Source organism: Prionailurus bengalensis, chromosome X, assembly GCF_016509475.1.
Source record: "Prionailurus bengalensis isolate Pbe53 chromosome X, Fcat_Pben_1.1_paternal_pri, whole genome shotgun sequence".
NCBI lineage: Eukaryota > Metazoa > Chordata > Mammalia > Carnivora > Felidae > Prionailurus > Prionailurus bengalensis.
The window spans coordinates 33,362,904-33,380,643 of NC_057361.1; the positions used below are offsets into that span (position 1 = coordinate 33,362,904).

At 40.3% G+C, this 17,740-nt stretch overlaps 1 protein-coding gene across 1 annotated transcript in view; it reads left to right on the forward strand.

Annotated features, from left to right (window-relative positions):
• Window positions 1-4,976: 4,976 nt before the first annotated feature.
• Window positions 4,977-17,740, forward strand: part of LOC122476847 (cytochrome b-245 heavy chain) — a 33,374-nt gene continuing 20,610 nt past the window's right edge. The window contains exons 1-4 of the mRNA XM_043569695.1: window positions 4,977-5,100; window positions 7,400-7,495; window positions 8,768-8,878; window positions 17,247-17,331. Of these exons, the coding sequence (XP_043425630.1) occupies window positions 5,056-5,100; window positions 7,400-7,495; window positions 8,768-8,878; window positions 17,247-17,331 (337 nt within the window). The 5' untranslated portion in view covers window positions 4,977-5,055. The remainder of the gene's footprint in view (window positions 5,101-7,399; window positions 7,496-8,767; window positions 8,879-17,246; window positions 17,332-17,740) is intronic.

The window sequence follows — 17,740 nt, forward strand, 5'->3', positions numbered from 1 at the left end:
TAAACTTTTAAGATTTGGAGGACAAGTATGGGAATCTATTCATCATGCTGCCACCCAAGACAAGCCTCATATAGAAGTTCCCTTTGCTTATTATTAAAATTCCCACCTACTGACATGGTGAGGACTGCCTCTTTCTTCAGTCTTGCCCTGCCCTCTGCATACAGGGGCTGCTTTCAGATTATATCAGAAAAGCTCTGAGAGGGTTGTGAACCTGCAAGTACCTAAACATCTTTGATGGGAGGACCACTATTCATCCTACTACAAATGGATATGAACATTTTTAAAATAAATGAGGTAAATCACATAAGGCACTTGACACATATAAAATGCTTTTGAAGCTATTGTTAAAATAAGTCTGTAAAAATTGATTTTTTTCAAGAAAGACAATCATCAATTTACTACAGAAGGCATACTGAAAAGTTTTCAATCCAAATCAATGCTTAGTGAGAGAATATATGTGATGTTTCCTCATTTTCTTCCTTATTCTGAAGAATTAATGTATGCAAATCACATTTTTAACATAAAGAGTTAAAAATATAAATCTTCAGGGCACCTGGGTGACGCAGTCAGTTGGGTGTCCAACTCTTGATTTCAGCTCAGGTCATGATCTCATGGTTCATGAGATCAAGCCCCACATTGGGCTCTGCGCTGACAGCACAGAGCCTGCTTGAGATTTTCTTTCTCCCTCTCTGTCTGCCCCGCCCTGCTTGCACATGCACTCTCTCTCTCTCTCAAAAATAAATAAATAAACATTTTTAAAAAATTTAATCTTCATCACTAGACACTTTAGCTTTCTATTAAATGAAATGCCAGTTAATAGCATGTCTGCAATGCCTTTAATGACCTATATCACTCCCTGAATGTCTCTTCTGTTACCTTATTTTCTCCCTTAAATGAGATAGAACATCTGGATCCCATTCTAGCAGCTGTATTCAACTTTCACTTACCTTTGAGATTATGGTTATGGAGTAAAAGAGGGTTTCATTACACCATGCTTTAGTAGAAAGCCTTGTAGGTGTACGTGGTAGAAAGTCAACTCAAACTGTTTTTTAAAAGCAGGAAGTGGTAGTGGTGGGAATTAATGGCTATGTAACTGGGTTGAATACTATAACATGGCCACCAGGTTGAACTTCAGGAACAAAAGGTTAGCTCTCTTGCCATCAGCACCTACAGCACTGACTGTTTCAGTGAAGAGAGCCATCTTGTCCAAAAGCATTCTGAGTCATCCCAGTTTCAGATCTCTCCACAGGGTTTCTGAGGCCTTATTGTGACCACACACTGATAATTCAACTTCCCCATCTGCCCCCTCCAACATTCTTATTTTTCCTTCCTTTCCATGGGTGTTTACCTCCAAAGAAACTCTGTAATTAAACTCCTGAACACTAAGCTCCATGCCAGGAAACCCAATCTATAAGAATAACTAAGATGTCCAGGTGTCTCAGGCAGGTCTGACCTGGGAATTCAAACATTGTCATCATATCTGTCTCCAAACTTCTCCATCCTTCCTTAGCTTCTGATTTGATTTTGTTTGTGTTGGCATAATTCTTAGTCAACTTCTTAGCCCAAAATAGTAGAGATAGTCTATGGCAGCAGCCAGCCAGCATACATCATTCACAAGGATAGAAAAGCCTCACTTTCTCTGCTCCCGAGTCCCTAACAATTCCCTCCTGACCCTTCTTTGGGTCAAGTGCCCACCCCTGGGACATACACTGTGTCCAGGAAGATGAAGTCCCCCCTTAGGTCATCCTTATTAGGCAAGGAAAGTAGGGCCACATAACTCATAGAAGCATATAGAGTAGGAGCATGGCAGTTCTCAAAAGAATAGCATACACAGCAGAGAGAAAAGGAACAGAAATCCATTTCTCATCATCACCAGGAACAAAACGCATTGGGAATCTTGGCATGGTACCACACCTCCCTTTCTTCAGCAATTTCACATATCCTTCTTGGAATAAATTAGGAGCCTAATTTATTAGCCTAATTTAATTTGAAAAATCAAGAAGGATTTATACTCAGGATGCACAGCTAGGGAATTTCCTAGAGACTGGGTCTGCTTATCTCCTTTTTTGTCTCAGCAAGAGGTGTCTAGGATTTCAATCGCATCTGAGGGTGTTACTCATGACTGCCTACTGGGAGGGTGAGTACTTCCTTGTATTCACCACACTCTGGCTTGACACTAAGAGCTTAGGAGACAGTGGAAGCCAAAGTGGCTGGCAGAAGATACAGAGGCTCAATTTTCTTTATTCTCAGTATCCAGTCAATCCCAGGCAACCATTACCTGTTGCTTCTTTATCAAACCCTCCATCTTTCCAAGAGTGGAGCACATTACAATTTACTTGAACAATGTTCTTAAAAGAGAAGGTACTTTCCATAAAGGAAAGCTTTTACTCTGTCTCTCTCTCTGTCTCTCTCTCTCTCTCTTTTTTTTTTTTTTTTTTTTTTTGCAACTGATCTCTCTTCTTCCAGCTGTGAAACTGATTAAGGGGAAAAAAAGCAATAGGAGGGAATGGTTGATTACCCATGGAAAATATTCTTTCTCTTTTGAATTTTCTCTCAAATTGTGGAGGGAGAGGAAGGGAGTTGGAAAACGTTCAAGAAACAGGTTTATGTGAAACAAAGAACATCATTTCCTGGTATATGAATATTCATGGTCCCCTTCGCATTGCTTCCCCAGCAGAGCACAGGCATCAGGAGGTAGATGAGAAAATGTGGGAGAAACTTGAAGATTCAGATGGGATAAAGGAAGGCGAACCAGCAGGCTGGGAAAGAGAAAAGGGGAAAGAGTAGAGAGGAGAAGATTTTGATAAGTTTCAAAGAGCATCATGGAGCCACAGACACCCGGTGGAGGAGTCTGAGAGAGGCAGAGAGGGGGAAAGCAGGTGTTTAAACAGCTTATTCCTCATTGCCTCACCTCTTTAATTACATGAGTAAAAGAGTACACGCCTGAATTACCTTTTTTTTTTTTTGTCTCAGGCAAAGTCCAGTCAGAAAAACAAACCACCACATTTTAACGCAGGGAATTTCATACCAGGAATTTGTTACATGGATGATGGGAAAGTGCAGAATCCCAACATGGATGTGGAGGCAACATAGAGATTAACATCTACAGGAAGTGGTTACCACCCTCAGTGTTGGAGGGACACCGGAAGGAGGTGGTATAACTCAAGCCCAGAAGCCAGGGTCATCTGGCAGGCTAAAACTACGGTGGCGATGGCCAGCAGGAGCTCATGCCATAGAGGGAAAGGCTGACTGGTAGCAGCCGGAGCCTTCATGGAAATGCAGCCACTTCAGAGATGCCACTTGAAGCAGAAAGCTGGCGGGAAAAACACTTTGGCTTCTCTCCTGCTCCTCATCCTCCCGTTTGGCCGGCCACACCGGAAGCCAGAGGGCCAAGGAGCCCAGCAGATAGAATTCTGAATTGCTCCCTGAAATGGAGCAGAGCAAGGAAAGGGTAGGGAATAGATCTCAGAGCAAAGAAGCAAAGAAGTGGCCCGTGTTGGGGTTGTCTAACCGTGTCTCTTTGAATCCACCTCTGTGGGCAATGGAATCATGCAGCTGTCTGTCCTTTACGTGGGTTACTCATGATCCAAGAGCAGTGGAAAAGGTCACAGTTTCATACCTTTCCTTCAGTATTAAGTGAAAAATAATGTTACTTCACTAATGGTCACAATTCTGTAGGCTGTCTCAAGTGGTTCATAAATAAACAACCACAGCGGGTCGTGCTTCTCTTTTGGTTCCTCTCATTCCCGTATGCCTCCTGCTATTTCTGCTTTTACCTCTTCATTAACTCTAGCTGTCGTACAACCACCTTTGTGCCGTTGGTCAGCTTTGATCGCATACTGGGGTTACCACCCTACCCTCCTGTCTCTTTCGTGTCCTGAAGACAGAGTAGTAGTCAGGAAAAATGCTAAATCTGGCTTTTGGCATCTGCCCCATCTGATACACTTTTGTTTTGACCCTATTTACATAGCTAGCCTGCAGGATGCCGTGTCTGCCTAGGAATACTATAGTCACCCAAACGTTTTGCTATATTTGTTATATTTTTACTTCCTGTATTTGTATTTGGTATGATGTGGGATGAGGTTGACAGAGTTAGGCTTTTTTTTTTTTTTTTCTGGTATCTGGTTAGAAGTGTTGCCAAATTGCTTGGATTGCAAATCCCAACTTTACTATTTCCTAATTGCACGACCTTGGCCAAGTAAGTTAACTGCTCTGGGTCTCAGTTTCCTCAGCTGTAAGTGTACTTATACGAATAGAAACTACTTTAGGGGCTCCTGGCTGGCTCAGTCAGTAGAGGGTGTGATGCTGGATCTCCGGGTTGAGTTTGAACCCCACGTTGGGTGTAGACATTACTTAAAAATAAAATCTTAAAAAAAAGAAACTACTTTTTTATAGGGATTGAAATGTTATAATCAAGTGAATTTATTTGCATATTGAATTATATGTGTGTGTGGGGGGGTCTGTGTTTACACACACGTATGTATCAATTCATATGTACATATATGTTTGTCTATATATGTATGTGTGTATATATGTGTATGCACACATACACATATGTGTCTTAGAAAATTGGCACGATGTAAGTATGCTATAAACATCAACCATCATTATTGTTATTATTCTTCTCAATGAGACTGTAAAATGCTGCTCAGCCTGTCAAAAGATATTTAATGATTTTTACCCAGCACAGAGTCAGGGCTTGTTAAAAATTGCTACTTGATAACTAGTTGTCAAAAAGTTAATTCCGTGTGTAAAATCTGTACCATCATTGGACTGATATTTGTCTCTCAGTTGTGGAAATTGGTTTCGTTTCCTACTATATTTAGTTATGACTGGATTATTACAGACCCCTTTTCTGCAGTGTTTTTTTTCTTGTGGTTTAAAGATTTAAAGTTCTTATGGAAACAAGATTTTCAGTTGACCAATGATTAGCTAATTTCTGATAATAGAAAAGGAAACTGATTGCCCCAAGGCTGCTGTTTTCATTTCCTCATGGGAAGAAGAAGCAGAGCAGAGAAGAAGGGCAGACACACAAAGCATTGATCCTCTGTCACCATGGGGAACTGGGTTGAAAATGAGGGACTCTCCATCTTTGTCATTGTAAGTACCCATGAGAGACAAATGAGAAGTTCTCGAACTTGTCTGGGTTCTCTCGGAAAATGAAATAGGGCAAAACTTTTTGTTTCTTTGTCTTGTTTCTCTGAGAAATTGTGTTGAAACTAATTTACTGTGTGAGCATACTTCTAATCTGTAAGCCATAAGCCGGACTGAGTGCATTCTTCCAAACTTCTTAATGGAAAGAATGTATCTGGGGGCTCACTTCACCTACTTTATTTCTTGAGTCTTTGGGAGTACTAAATTAGCCAGCATCTCACTGAGGGAGTAGAAGACATTTCATGCTAATGATCTCCGAGTCTAAGTTGTTTATTGGTATTTACTCAGAGGCAAATTTCTCTACTTTTTATGTGTTTATACCACTTAAAAATGGGTAATCGTAATTTTACACCATTTTCCAAATAACAGGTACAAGACTGGCTCATGTATGGAAAATTGGCCTTTATTCAGTAATTACACCAAAAATAATTGAAGGTCTCAACTTTCTTTTTTTAAAAAGTACTTTTTCTCTCTGATGTAAACTTGAGCTGTTTACGAGGTTTATAAAAATTCAAGGGAAAGTAATTGAAATAAACTAGACTCATATATACAGTGGATATACGATATATATTATATATATAAATCAATATAATCCATCTCGAGAAACAATTTTTGTAGTTGAGGATATGGCTAATTTTCAAATAGGCATGTTAATCTCTTTAGTTTTTTAACATAACAAAGATGAACTATTATTTTAAGATGGCAGTCTCGGAAAAACAATCACGGGCAATTGGGAAGACAGAAATGTGATTTATAGATAGCCTTTCCACTTGATCTTAGCCAAAAGGCCGAGAAGCGATATATAAACAGCCTTTCCAAATAGCCAATGGAAGTATTATATAGATGTTAAAAAGAACACCTACGACTGGAATTTTTGAAAGAATTTTTCATGAAGTAAATACTGAGTCTTTGAGTTGTACACACAGAGAAGAATTAGTGGCATAAATAAAGTAAAAACAAGAAATATCACGTCAAACAATTAGGCCAAACCAACGTTCTAATGCAATATAGAATTCTTCTGAGGACTCAGACCTGTTAACTTGATTTCTTACCACCATTTTAAACCAAGTTTAAACCAAGTTCATGTTTATACTTTTAGTTCCTACCAGAGTTTTCCCCAGGAGATGGCCTCCTTCTAAATTACACACTCATACACCTGAAAATAAAGACACAGCTTGGAAAGCAAGAGTAAGAATGACAAGGTTAGGTAATGGAGAAATTGTTTTAGTACATTCTTCTTAAAGAGAGATTGTTCTCAAGCACCTATGGACATTTAATAGCGTCAAAGCACAGGTAAGAAAAGATCACTATAGAGCTGAAGGTAGAGGACTGGGCAGTGTTACCATGTAGTCAGTTCTTGGGATGAAATGAGCAGTCAAAATGTAGAAGGGTCTCTTTTTTTTCCTTTTTCATCCCCAAAAATGCCCTCCTTAATGCCTGTCACCCATTTAACCCATCCCCCCACCTACTGCCCCCTCCAGCAGCCCTTAGTTTATTCTCTGTATTTAAGAGTCTCTTATAGTTTGCCTCCCTCTCTGTTTTTATCTTATTTTTCTTTTCCTTCCCCTATGGTCATCTGTTGTGTTCCTCAGATTCCACATATGAGTGAAGTCATATGATATCTGTCTTTCTCTGACTGACTTATTTCATTTAGCATAATACCCTCTAGTTCCATCCTCTTAAAAAAAAATCCCATGCCCCTCACCCCCTCATTGATGCTTAATATCCCCTCTTTCAAAAGTTTGGCAAAACTTACCAAACAGAATTAAAGACTCCACATTTTAGCTGATGTGACTCTCACTAGCTGGGGATTGGGATACCGTGTGGGGGAGGGAGACACCCGTGAGAGTAGAACACGACGTCTTACCGATGCGGGGGACAGCACAGTAACATCTTCCTTTCCCTTCTTTTTTTGAGAAGACTCACCTGCCATTATCTATCTGTCTAAAGCTAAGAAGAAAAGAGGAGGCAGAAGAACAGAGGGGAGATAGATTGATAACAACCTGGTGTACTGGCCAGTAGTAAAACAATCATGGGTAACAAGACAAAGTGGAAAGGTCAATTACAAGGTGTAGAGGCACTGTTGTGGGCAAGAGCTGGCTTTCAGCTGGCTACACCCAGCTTTCTAACCACCTTTGTTGAAGGCTAGACTTGGGGAAGCCCTGACCCTGGTCTGACACTGATCTTATGTGAAATCTGCCCAGTGAAATGTGGAATCTTTATGCAACTATTTCTCTTTGTGCAGCTAATATGGCTGGGGATGAATGTCTTCCTCTTTGTCTGGTACTACAGAGTCTATGCGTTGAGAAGGACATTCTTTTACACTCAAAAACTTCTGGGGGTAAGTATAAGTCCCATCTCATGCAATATTGACTGGCTCATGTTTCTAATCAAAGATTCTGGTTCATATTCCTTTAAACACTTTAAATAAATGTTCTGACCTACTCGAACAGCACCATCAGCATTGCCCCCTCCATTGCAACCACCTGGGCAAGAAGCTTTAGGCCTTCCAGCGTGGGAGAAACAAAAAGTGTGTCAGAGAGTCCCAGTGGCATCCCTTCCCTCCCAAGGACTACTGTGCCACTGTTTAGTTTAAAGAAGAAATCTAATACCAACTCTGGTGTGGCAGGCAAGGTTGGAGAGATCAATCCAAGGGTGACATGGGTGGGACAAGTGAGTCTTCCTGTGTTCTTTAAATCATCTGATTCCTGACACTTTTGTGCATGGAGAGCCTGGTAGCATGTTGTGAAATTGTCTTCAGGAAATAAGCCTCTCCCTACAGATGCAGACTTTGAGGAACTTGCCCAAAGGTCGCTTTCACTGACTAGGCCAACAGAGGAAGGCCCCCATCTTTCCTTGGATCCACTGGCATTCTTGATTTCCTTGATCTGCCAGGGTTCTGCTTCATGACACATGAAGATAATTACGATCACAGCTGCCCCCACAGGAAATCATTTCTAATATCATGCTGAAACCATGAATTCATTACTTAATACTAATGATAATATGTATTATATATCACTTGTATAAATAATTATAATACATAATCATACTACGCTATTATAGCTATTGTTAACTTATTCACATTGATACTGAGGAGGAGGATTTCCCTTTTCTCCCCTCTCCAAAATAGGCAACTTATTTAGGCATCACAAGAACAATTATAACGCCAAAGCATTACAACATACCAACCGAGGTTACTTCTGAAGTGAGTCTAAGTGCCAAGAAAATCTTTAGAAAGCCCCAGTTTCTATACTGAACCCTAATTAATGATACACATGCTTAAGTACTTAGGGGAAAGTGATGTCTGCTACTTACTTTGAAATGCATCAAAACTAAGCTGTGTTGATGGATAGACAGAGGGGTGGGTAGATGGATGGATAGATATGTGATAGTGGAATCTGGGAGTTGGGTAAACAGGCAGTCATTGTGAAATTACTTCAAATTCTCTTCATGTTTGAAAATGTTCACAGTAAAATGTTGGGGTGGGAGAGAAGGGCCAGAGTAAAACAAAGGATCCCAGCAGGCCCTAAAGGTAAACTCTTAGCTCTGAAGGACCTTCCTCCTCAGATAATCTGATACCTTTCCCCACTCCCTATCCTGCATCTTCCAGATCGCACTGCCATTGGCCAGGGCCCCTGCAGCCTGCCTGAATTTCAACTGCATGCTGATTCTGCTGCCAGTCTGTCGAAATCTGCTCTCCTTCCTCAGGGGTTCCAGTGCGGTAAGAGCAAACATTTACAAAGTTGAATTTTGAAGTTTGAAGAAAAGCAAACTAATGGTTTGTGAGGATTCCAACCTCTGTACAATATGCATGAGCCAAGCCATGCCTGATTCTCCATTTTATTTGTATATTCATTGTTGATGGAGCTCCCTAGGACAGCCATTTAACTTGGAATAGACGTAAAAACAACAACCCACCAACCTACACCTCAAGAAGAGCAATAAAACACTTGCGCATGTGTGCACACACATACACACACACACCAGACATCTGTAACATATTACGGGCTTTGTGATGCTGACATGGGATTTGGGAATTGATCTTACAGTGCCATGTTTTTCAAAATTTTTAAGTCAGAGAAAATCTCTTTGTGGATAGCGTCCCAGGCAGATGGAATCAATGAGTGATGAGTATAATGAGGGTGACTAAGAGGTGTCAAGTCCATGGAATTGAGGAGTTCAGAGCTTTCTAAATGCTCAGGAGTTTTTTTTAACCCTCACTTCGACAAGTTTGCGAGCCCCTAAATGTACTATGCTAGAAGAAAGAAAAGATTATGTAAGAATAAACTGTGTAACCTATAAAATGTTATGTGAATTTATTATTATTATTATTATACAAAGATTAGAAACAAGGCACTTATAATCTACTTAGATCTGTGTATTCAAATAAATATGATACAAAGCAAAATATTATGGGTTCCACAAAACATTAGACGTAAGGGGCTATATTTATTTGGTAAAGATGGCAACAAATATGGGCATATAGGGATAAAATAAGCACTAGGAGATGTAAATGAGAGAGAAAGACATCCTGCATGGAGAAAATGGAATGGGCCAAAGCACAGAAAATAGTGAGGAAATTATATTCTTGAAAGCCCCATATAAGCATGACATGTGGCTTCTCTTTGGATTTGTTGGCTATTCCTGGCCACACCAAACAGTGTAGCTAGGAAAAGTTAGGGATTGACGTCTTGGTGGGACCCATTCTACTGGATCATTAGTAACTAATAGCCTCTGTTTTTCTTCTTAATAAAATGTCTATGTTTTATATTAACTAGCTTTAAAAAATCTCTTAGGTAGAGATAATTTATAGAAGAGACCAGGGAGCAATCCACTTTGATGGGGATGTAGGGATTGTAAAGGGCAGGTGTCTGAGGTAAGGCAGCAGAGGAGAGCTGGAGCTTTGCTGGTAAACTAGGACGTTAAATGTATAGCTGAGAAGTTAATACTTAATTTGGCAATCACGGAATATTTGGGGGAAGGAAAGTGATCTAAACTGTCGATAACAAGTAGAATTTGCCTGGAATTCTGCCTTGTTTTTCCTAGTCTTACTAAATTTGCTGGTTGATTTATAAATATAAGATGAGCAGGACACAGCTAACAGTAGACATCGATTACAAGGGTTTCTTTGTTTTTTATTTTTTTAATGTTTATTTATTTTGAGAGAGAGAGGGAGAGAGAGAGACAGAGCACAAGCGGGAGAGGGGCACAGAGAGAGGGAGACACAGAATCAGAAGCGGACTCCAGGCTCCAAGCTGTCAGCACAGAGCCCAACATGGGGCTCAAACTCACAAACCGTGAGAGTCAGACACTCAACCAGCTGAGCCACCCAGGTGCCCCTGATTACAAGGATTTCTAAATAATATTCTCAATCACAAAGGTCAAATTCCATTTGATTTCAAGTTCTATCAATGAGCCACCTAAAAACTACAGTGATTGGTGTATTGTAGGTACCCAGTGAACATTTGCTAAATGAAACTCATGCACTGTAACTTTTTGTTTTTAGGAAGGCACGATTCATTTTTGTAGCCTTCCTCTTAGCCCCGTTTGAATACTCTCTATTTACAGGAAGTAAATCCTGAGAAACAGGCAAAGTTTTCACAAGGAAGGCCCATTAAGAAATCCTGGTTACCTCACAGGCCCAAATTGCGCTGGCATTGAACGGCCATGACCCATGAAAAGCACATGTCATAATGGCTGCGTTTAGGCTTCTTGTGGTCCAGGAGGGAAGATCTTCATGAGGGTCTTCTAAAAGTATATATAAAAGTATATATAAAAGTATATAGCAGCACTCTCAACAATAGCCAAATTATGGAAAGAGCCTAAATGTCCATCAACTGATGAATGGATAAAGAAATTGTGGTTTATATACACAATGGAGTACTACGTGGCAATGAGAAAGAATGAAATATGGCCCTTTGTAGCAACGTGGATGGAACTGGAGAGTGTGATGCTAAGTGAAATAAGCCATACAGAGAAAGACAGATACCATGTGGTTTCACTCTTATGTGGATCCTGAGAAACTTAACAGAAACCCATGGGGGAGGGGAAGGAAAAAAAAAAAAAGAGGTTAGAGTGGGAGAGAACCAAAGCATAAGAGACTCTTAAAAACTGAGAACAAACTGAGGGTTGATGGGGGGTGGGAGGGAGGGGAGGGTGGGTGATGGTTATTGAGGAGGGCACCTTTTGGGATGAGCACTGGGTGTTGTATGGAAACCAATTTGACAATATATTTCATATATTGAAAAAAAGAAAAGAAATAGAGTAATATTTAATATACTAATAATATTTAATATATTTGTTAATTATTTAATAAATAAATTTATTTATAAAAATAAATAAAATTTTGTGATTATAATAATTGTTTATTAATATATTAATATGTTAATAATATTTAATATATATTAAATAATAGAGTAATATATACTCTAAAAGTATATATTAATTGACCAAGCCTGTCAACTGCTGAGTTGTCAGTCAACAAATATTTGTTAAGTGTCAGCTATATTCTAAGCACTGGGGACACATGGTGAGTAAAGAGTAGGATATGAATGGGCCATGAGCTCAAGGAGCTTAGAGTTCTATGAAAGAGAATAAACACGTGATTTCAAAGTTAGAAACAGTGATGTTTTTATTTATTACATATGCTACTGCCACCATCCTACTGGACACTAGTGTCAGCTCCTTTGCCTGAGTTCTGTAGATTCAAGGCTGGCTTTTGTAATTTCTCCCAAATTTCACATAAACGTCTAATTTAGGTGAGTTGAGTTCATGGCATGTGTGGTAGGACCAGGTGTACACAAAATAGAACTTTTATGTTTCTGTAGCGGTCACGTTAGAGAAACTCATGTTATACCCCATTAAACATGCACTTCTTTGTAGTTCCATTTCTCACTTAAATTTTTTTTCTCTCTTAAAGTTAGAATGGAGCATAGAAATCTGCTGAGATGACTCAGTGATCTCCCTTACACTTGAATGTTAGCTTAGTGAGATCAGGCAAGGCTCTAGGTGACAGTAACAGAAGAGAAACTTCCCTTTAGAAGTCAATGGCAAAAGGCCAAGAGGTAGTTCAGTGAGGAAGCCACGGGACATGACGGCAGCTTGGGTAATTAGGAGGCGGCTGGTGATAATTGAGAAGTGACTCAAAAGAATAAGAATGGTATCTTTGTAACGAGGAGGGACAAAAAAGCCCTGGGCAGTCACAGGCAGCAAAGCCCTTCCTTCTCACCCCACCAACCAGCCGCCTTGCTCCCTTGTCACAAACAGTAAGAAATTGTATCTGGAAGCCCCATATAAGCATGTCTTGTGGTTTTTCCTTGGGATTTTTTTTTTTTTTTTTTTTTGCCATCCTGAGATACCATAGAGGGTAACTTGGGAAAATTAGGGATTGGTGCCTTGGTGAGACCCATTCCGGTCCTGGCCCATTAGTGACTAATGGCCTCTGTTTTTCCTTTCATGAGATGTACATGTTTCATATTAACTAGCTTTTTAAATTAAAAAAAGAATTTATAAGTTTATTTATTTATTTTGAGAGAGTCAGAGACAGCATGAATGGGGGAAGGGCAGAGAGAGAGGGAGAGAGACAGAGAATCCCAAGCAGGCTCTGCAATGTCAGCGCAGAGCCCGATGCAGGGCTCAGTCCCATGAACCGTGAGATCCTGACCTGAGCCAAAATCAAGAGTCTTTCACGTAACCTGTCGAGCCACCCAGGCACCCCTTTATTAACTAGCTTTAAAAAAAAACACTACCTATTAAGATCAGACTATTACCGAATGAACCTTTTTATCTCCCAAGCACATTTCTCCATTGTTCTGGCATTCAATTTCATTTTCTGTAACAGTCAGATGCTCAAGCTGATAGGGGGCATGAGAATCTATGGTTGCAGATTTCTCATGATCTATATTGATGATGATAAAGGTAGAACTCTGTAGAGACACTGTAGAGGCCACTTCAAAACTACTTTCCTTTTCTTCCACTTCAGCATGCAGGAGCCAGTGCATTTTCCCCCAAAAGTCTCAAAATAATTTGTCAGGAAGAAGAAAAGCAAGTAGCATGCCAAGTATAGACATGTGGGTAAATACCTCTCTATAGGTTTATAATAATCATCTTAGGTTCTAGACTAGTGAAAATGTAATTCATTTAACCAAATAATTACCAAGGGATTTTTTTTTACAGTATATGATATATTGCTCGGTATATAGGAAGCTTACTCCACAGCTGGGGAGCCAAGCCCTACTCACTGAAAAGTTAAATCATGATACAAGAAAACCCTCAAATATTTATAAAGCACTTCTCAGTGAATCTATGAAACAGATCTATGGGGAAAGAACTACGATAAATATATAGGCAAGGAAGTTAGAAACTGAGCATATTATTCAATGTCACATAGCTAGGTGTTAGAGCAGAGATCCAACATGGGTATATCGGATGGCAAAACTTGCTCTCTGAAATGTAATTCAGTACTGGTTTCTGATCCCGCTAATTGCCATTCTCTCTGTCTTAGGACTCCAATTTGTCTGCCATCATCCCAGTAAGGGCTATGGTAATTATCTGTTACTATGTAACAAATGTCCACAAATTCAGTGGCTTAACACAACCCCCATTTATTAGCTCACAGTTCCCTAGATGAGAAGTTCAGCACCCTGCAGGTCTGCAGGTGGTTGGGTTCTCCACTCAGCATATCACAAGGCAGAAGCCAAGGTGCCTACTGGGTTGACTTCTCAAATGGAAACTCTGGGTTGAAATCTTCCCAGCTCATTCTTGTTGGCAAAATACAGTTCCTTGCAGTTGTGGGACTGAGGTTCCTGTTTCCTTGCTGACAGTCATTCAGGGGCTGGTCACAGATCCTAAATGTCCCTGTATCCCTTGCCATGTGCCCCCCCCTCATGTTCAAGCTGGCAACATTGCACCAAATACTTCTTGTGCCTTGAATCTCTGAATTCTTCAGTCTCTGTGTTCTAGACCCAGATTTAAAGGGTCATGAGATTGGTTCAGGCCCATCCAGATAATCTTTCTCATAAGGTCAACTTGGGACTTTAATTACATCTGCAAAGTTCCTTTTGCCATATAATGTAACAAACTCATAGGAGTGACGTCCTATCATATTCACAGGTCAGGTCCCACTTGCACTCAAACGGAGGAGATTATATAATGTCATTGGGGATCATCTTTGAATTCTGCCTACCTCGAGGACTTTAAGATACTATGGAGGAACCTAGCGATTGGGAAACAGGAAAAATATATTTCCTTAAAATTGTAAAGAGGGGCGCCTGAGTGACTCAGTCAGCTGGGCGTCTGGCTTTGGCTCAGGCTATGATCTTGTGGTCTGTGACTTTGGGCCCCGTGTCGGGCTCTGTGCTGTCAGCCCAAAGCCCGCCTCAGATCCTCTGTCTCCCTCTCTCTGCCCCTCCCATCTTCTCTCTCTCAAAAAAATAAACATTAAAAAAAAGAGAGAGGACACCTTCCTTACCTCGCCTTGACCCAGTAGGGTCACTGTAAATAGGCATCAAAAAATTCTTTAAAAAATTTTAAGGGGCACCTGGGTAGGTCAGACTGTTGAGCATCAAACTTCGGCTCAGGTCATGATCTCACAGCTCATGAGTTCGAGCCCCGCGTCGGGCTCTGTGCTGACTGCTCGGATCCTGGAGCCTGCTTCCGATTCTGTGTCTCCCTCTCTCTCTGCCCCACCCCCACTTGCGCTCCGTCTCAAAAATAAATCAACATTAAAAAAAGATTTTAAAAAATTACATTAAAATTTTTTTAACAATTTTTCACTAACAGAAATGTAAACTAAGTGATCTCCAACAGGAAACCCTTATTATGAGAGCCCAGTTACTGCCCAGCCCCACCAATGGACTCTTAGTCCCACCAATGGACTCTTAGATGCTGTTGTGTCAAGCAACAGTTAGTGTTCCACTAATATTCCCTCCCCACTTCCGGTTCTGCAGCTCATGGGGCAGCTGCCTTCTGGAAGCCCCAGTCATTCTCTGCCTCAGAATTTTCTTGTAGCCTCTCCTGGGGCAAGCCTGAAATGCCAGGGAGTTGATGCCTTGGGACTAGCCCTCAGCCAGTGACAGATAGGAGTTGTTGGATGAATACCTAAACTTTGTAATCCCTCGGGTAAAAATGAAAAAAAAATCCTCTGGGGCATTTTCTCAGAGTCCTCGGATCAGCAAGACTATGATGACATGATATATGTTTTGATATGATATGATATGATATGATATGATATGATATGATATATAATAGTGGTAACTGATCTGATTAATATACCCTTTACTGGTTTCCTTTTCTTCCTAGTCTCACTTCCCCTGACATTGTTTTCTGCGATCACCTTGCAGCTGAGTACTTACACTTAAAATTCTCGTCTCGGGTTTTTAGACACATAGAAAAATAGTGGCGATATCTTTGCAATTGGTTTAGTGGAAAAGGGTATGAATGTTGAAGAAAATAGACTTGGATCCCAGACAGTGTGAGACTTAGCTTTAGGTTTTTTATCTGTAAAATGAGGATAATGATCCTTATCTTGTTGCCACTGAATGAGGTAATGATTTTGCGTAAACTGTATGGCTCACAGAAAACATTTGATAAAACCGAATTCTTTGTTCCTTTCTCTGGAATCCTCAGTATCTTCCTCACTGCAATCCCAAGAACCTGTTGTCATGTTCCCATGCTCTCTGTAGATGTAGCTAACTGAGAGATAGTGGAATAAGCACAATTTTCCATACAACCACATTCTTTTCCTATAAAATCAGAAAATTTTATTGAAAAATAAGCAAACCAAAAATTAAACATCTTTAGAATAAATTGAATGTGTTTAGAACCAGATGCTTATAATACCTAAGATTGTCTTTGGCACTCGGCTCTTCTCAAAAGGTTCTTTGCATCTCTGTGGCAGTACGTTTAGACTTGAGAACAAAACAGCCAGAGCGAGCATTTGACCGGTTTCTAGGAGGACAAAGCTTTGACTCAACCATAAAGCAGGGTGTTTCTTTTTCTACTTTGGGCATTGACCTGAATCAAGATTCACACCCACATCTTCTAACATGCATCAGTAGGACAGTTACGCCAGAGTACTGACCAAAATACTATTTTTAATGTCAGACTAATCATGCAAGGTACGAAATATCAGAATACTGATACTTCTGGCATCCGATACTCTGGATTTAAATCCCAGCTCTGCCACTTATTAACTATGTGACCTAAGGCAAGGTGACCTCTCTACGCCTTTTTTCCTAATCTGGTATATAGTGATAAAAATGGTACCTCCCTGATAGGATTGATGTAAGAATGAAAAGTGTCAAAATGCATATAAAACACTTAAACCAGCTCCTTGCACAAGCTCTTTACAAATATTAGCTATTGTTATTTTTGCTATTATTATTTGTTTAATGATATCTCCTTGTGATGTTTATCAACAGAGGCAGGTGGAAAATTTTTTCTCCTCCCATAGTGTATGTCTTAGAAGGATGTTGTTCTCAAACTATTCACTTGTTCTAGAACTGTTCACTTGTCTGTGTCCCCATTAGACTTTCAGGGTCATGTGAAATGCATACACCTTTTCTCTTGGAGGGAATCCTATTAGCCTGCCCAGTATTCTGGGATAGCTGACACTTGAATCTCTCAACTGACTAACACTTAAGTTACTGGTTAGCATCTTCTTGAGGATGAACCTTTGCTAACTGCCCAGGGTGGGACCGTGAGAGCTCACATACATTCTGGGGCAGGGGAAAGTGATGGAGAAGACAGAGAAGAGCTCTCCCCCTTCAGGTCCAGGTAAAATAGGCAGAAACGGATTGTAGGGACCTAAGGCTTGCTGGTCAACAAACCTTAGGCTTCTTGGGCTGAGCTGGTTGTGCCTGTGTGTGGTTACTGCAGGGACCTATCAGGTATGCCACTTACCAGCTGTTTGACCTTGGGAAGATGACTACACATATCTGAGCCTCAGTTTTTTCATCTGTCAAATGCGTCGAATGACATCGTTTTTAGGGTGGTTGTGAGAATGAAATGAGATATGTATCTACTGCCTGGCACATGGAAAGCCTTCTTGTTACCAATTACTATTTTGTTCTTTTCCCCTTAATCCAAAGTGCTGCTCGACAAGAATTCGAAGACAACTGGACAGGAACCTCACCTTTCATAAAATGGTGGCATGGATGATTGCACTTCACACTGGTAAGTTTATTAAGATATTTGAGACTGCAAAGAAAACTTGGAACCAGAGAGTTCCTTCTATTCCTAGATACCTTTTTTAAATTTGTTTTTTATTTATTTTTAATTTTTTTAATGTTTATTTTTGAGAGAGAGAGAGAGAGTCAGAGTGTGAGCAGGGGAGGGGCAGAAAGAGAGGGAGACACAGAATCCGAAGCAGGCTCCACGCTGTGTGCTGACAGCACAGAACCCGACACGAGGCTCAAACTCATGAGCCTTGAGATCATGGCCAGAGCAGAAGTTGGATGTTTAACCAACTGAGCTACTCAGGCGCCCCTAGATACCTTTTTTAAAATAAGAGATCAGCCTTTTTAGGTAGATCAAGTGGTGATTGGATATGTTGTATTTTTTAATTTTTTAAATTGAAGTATAC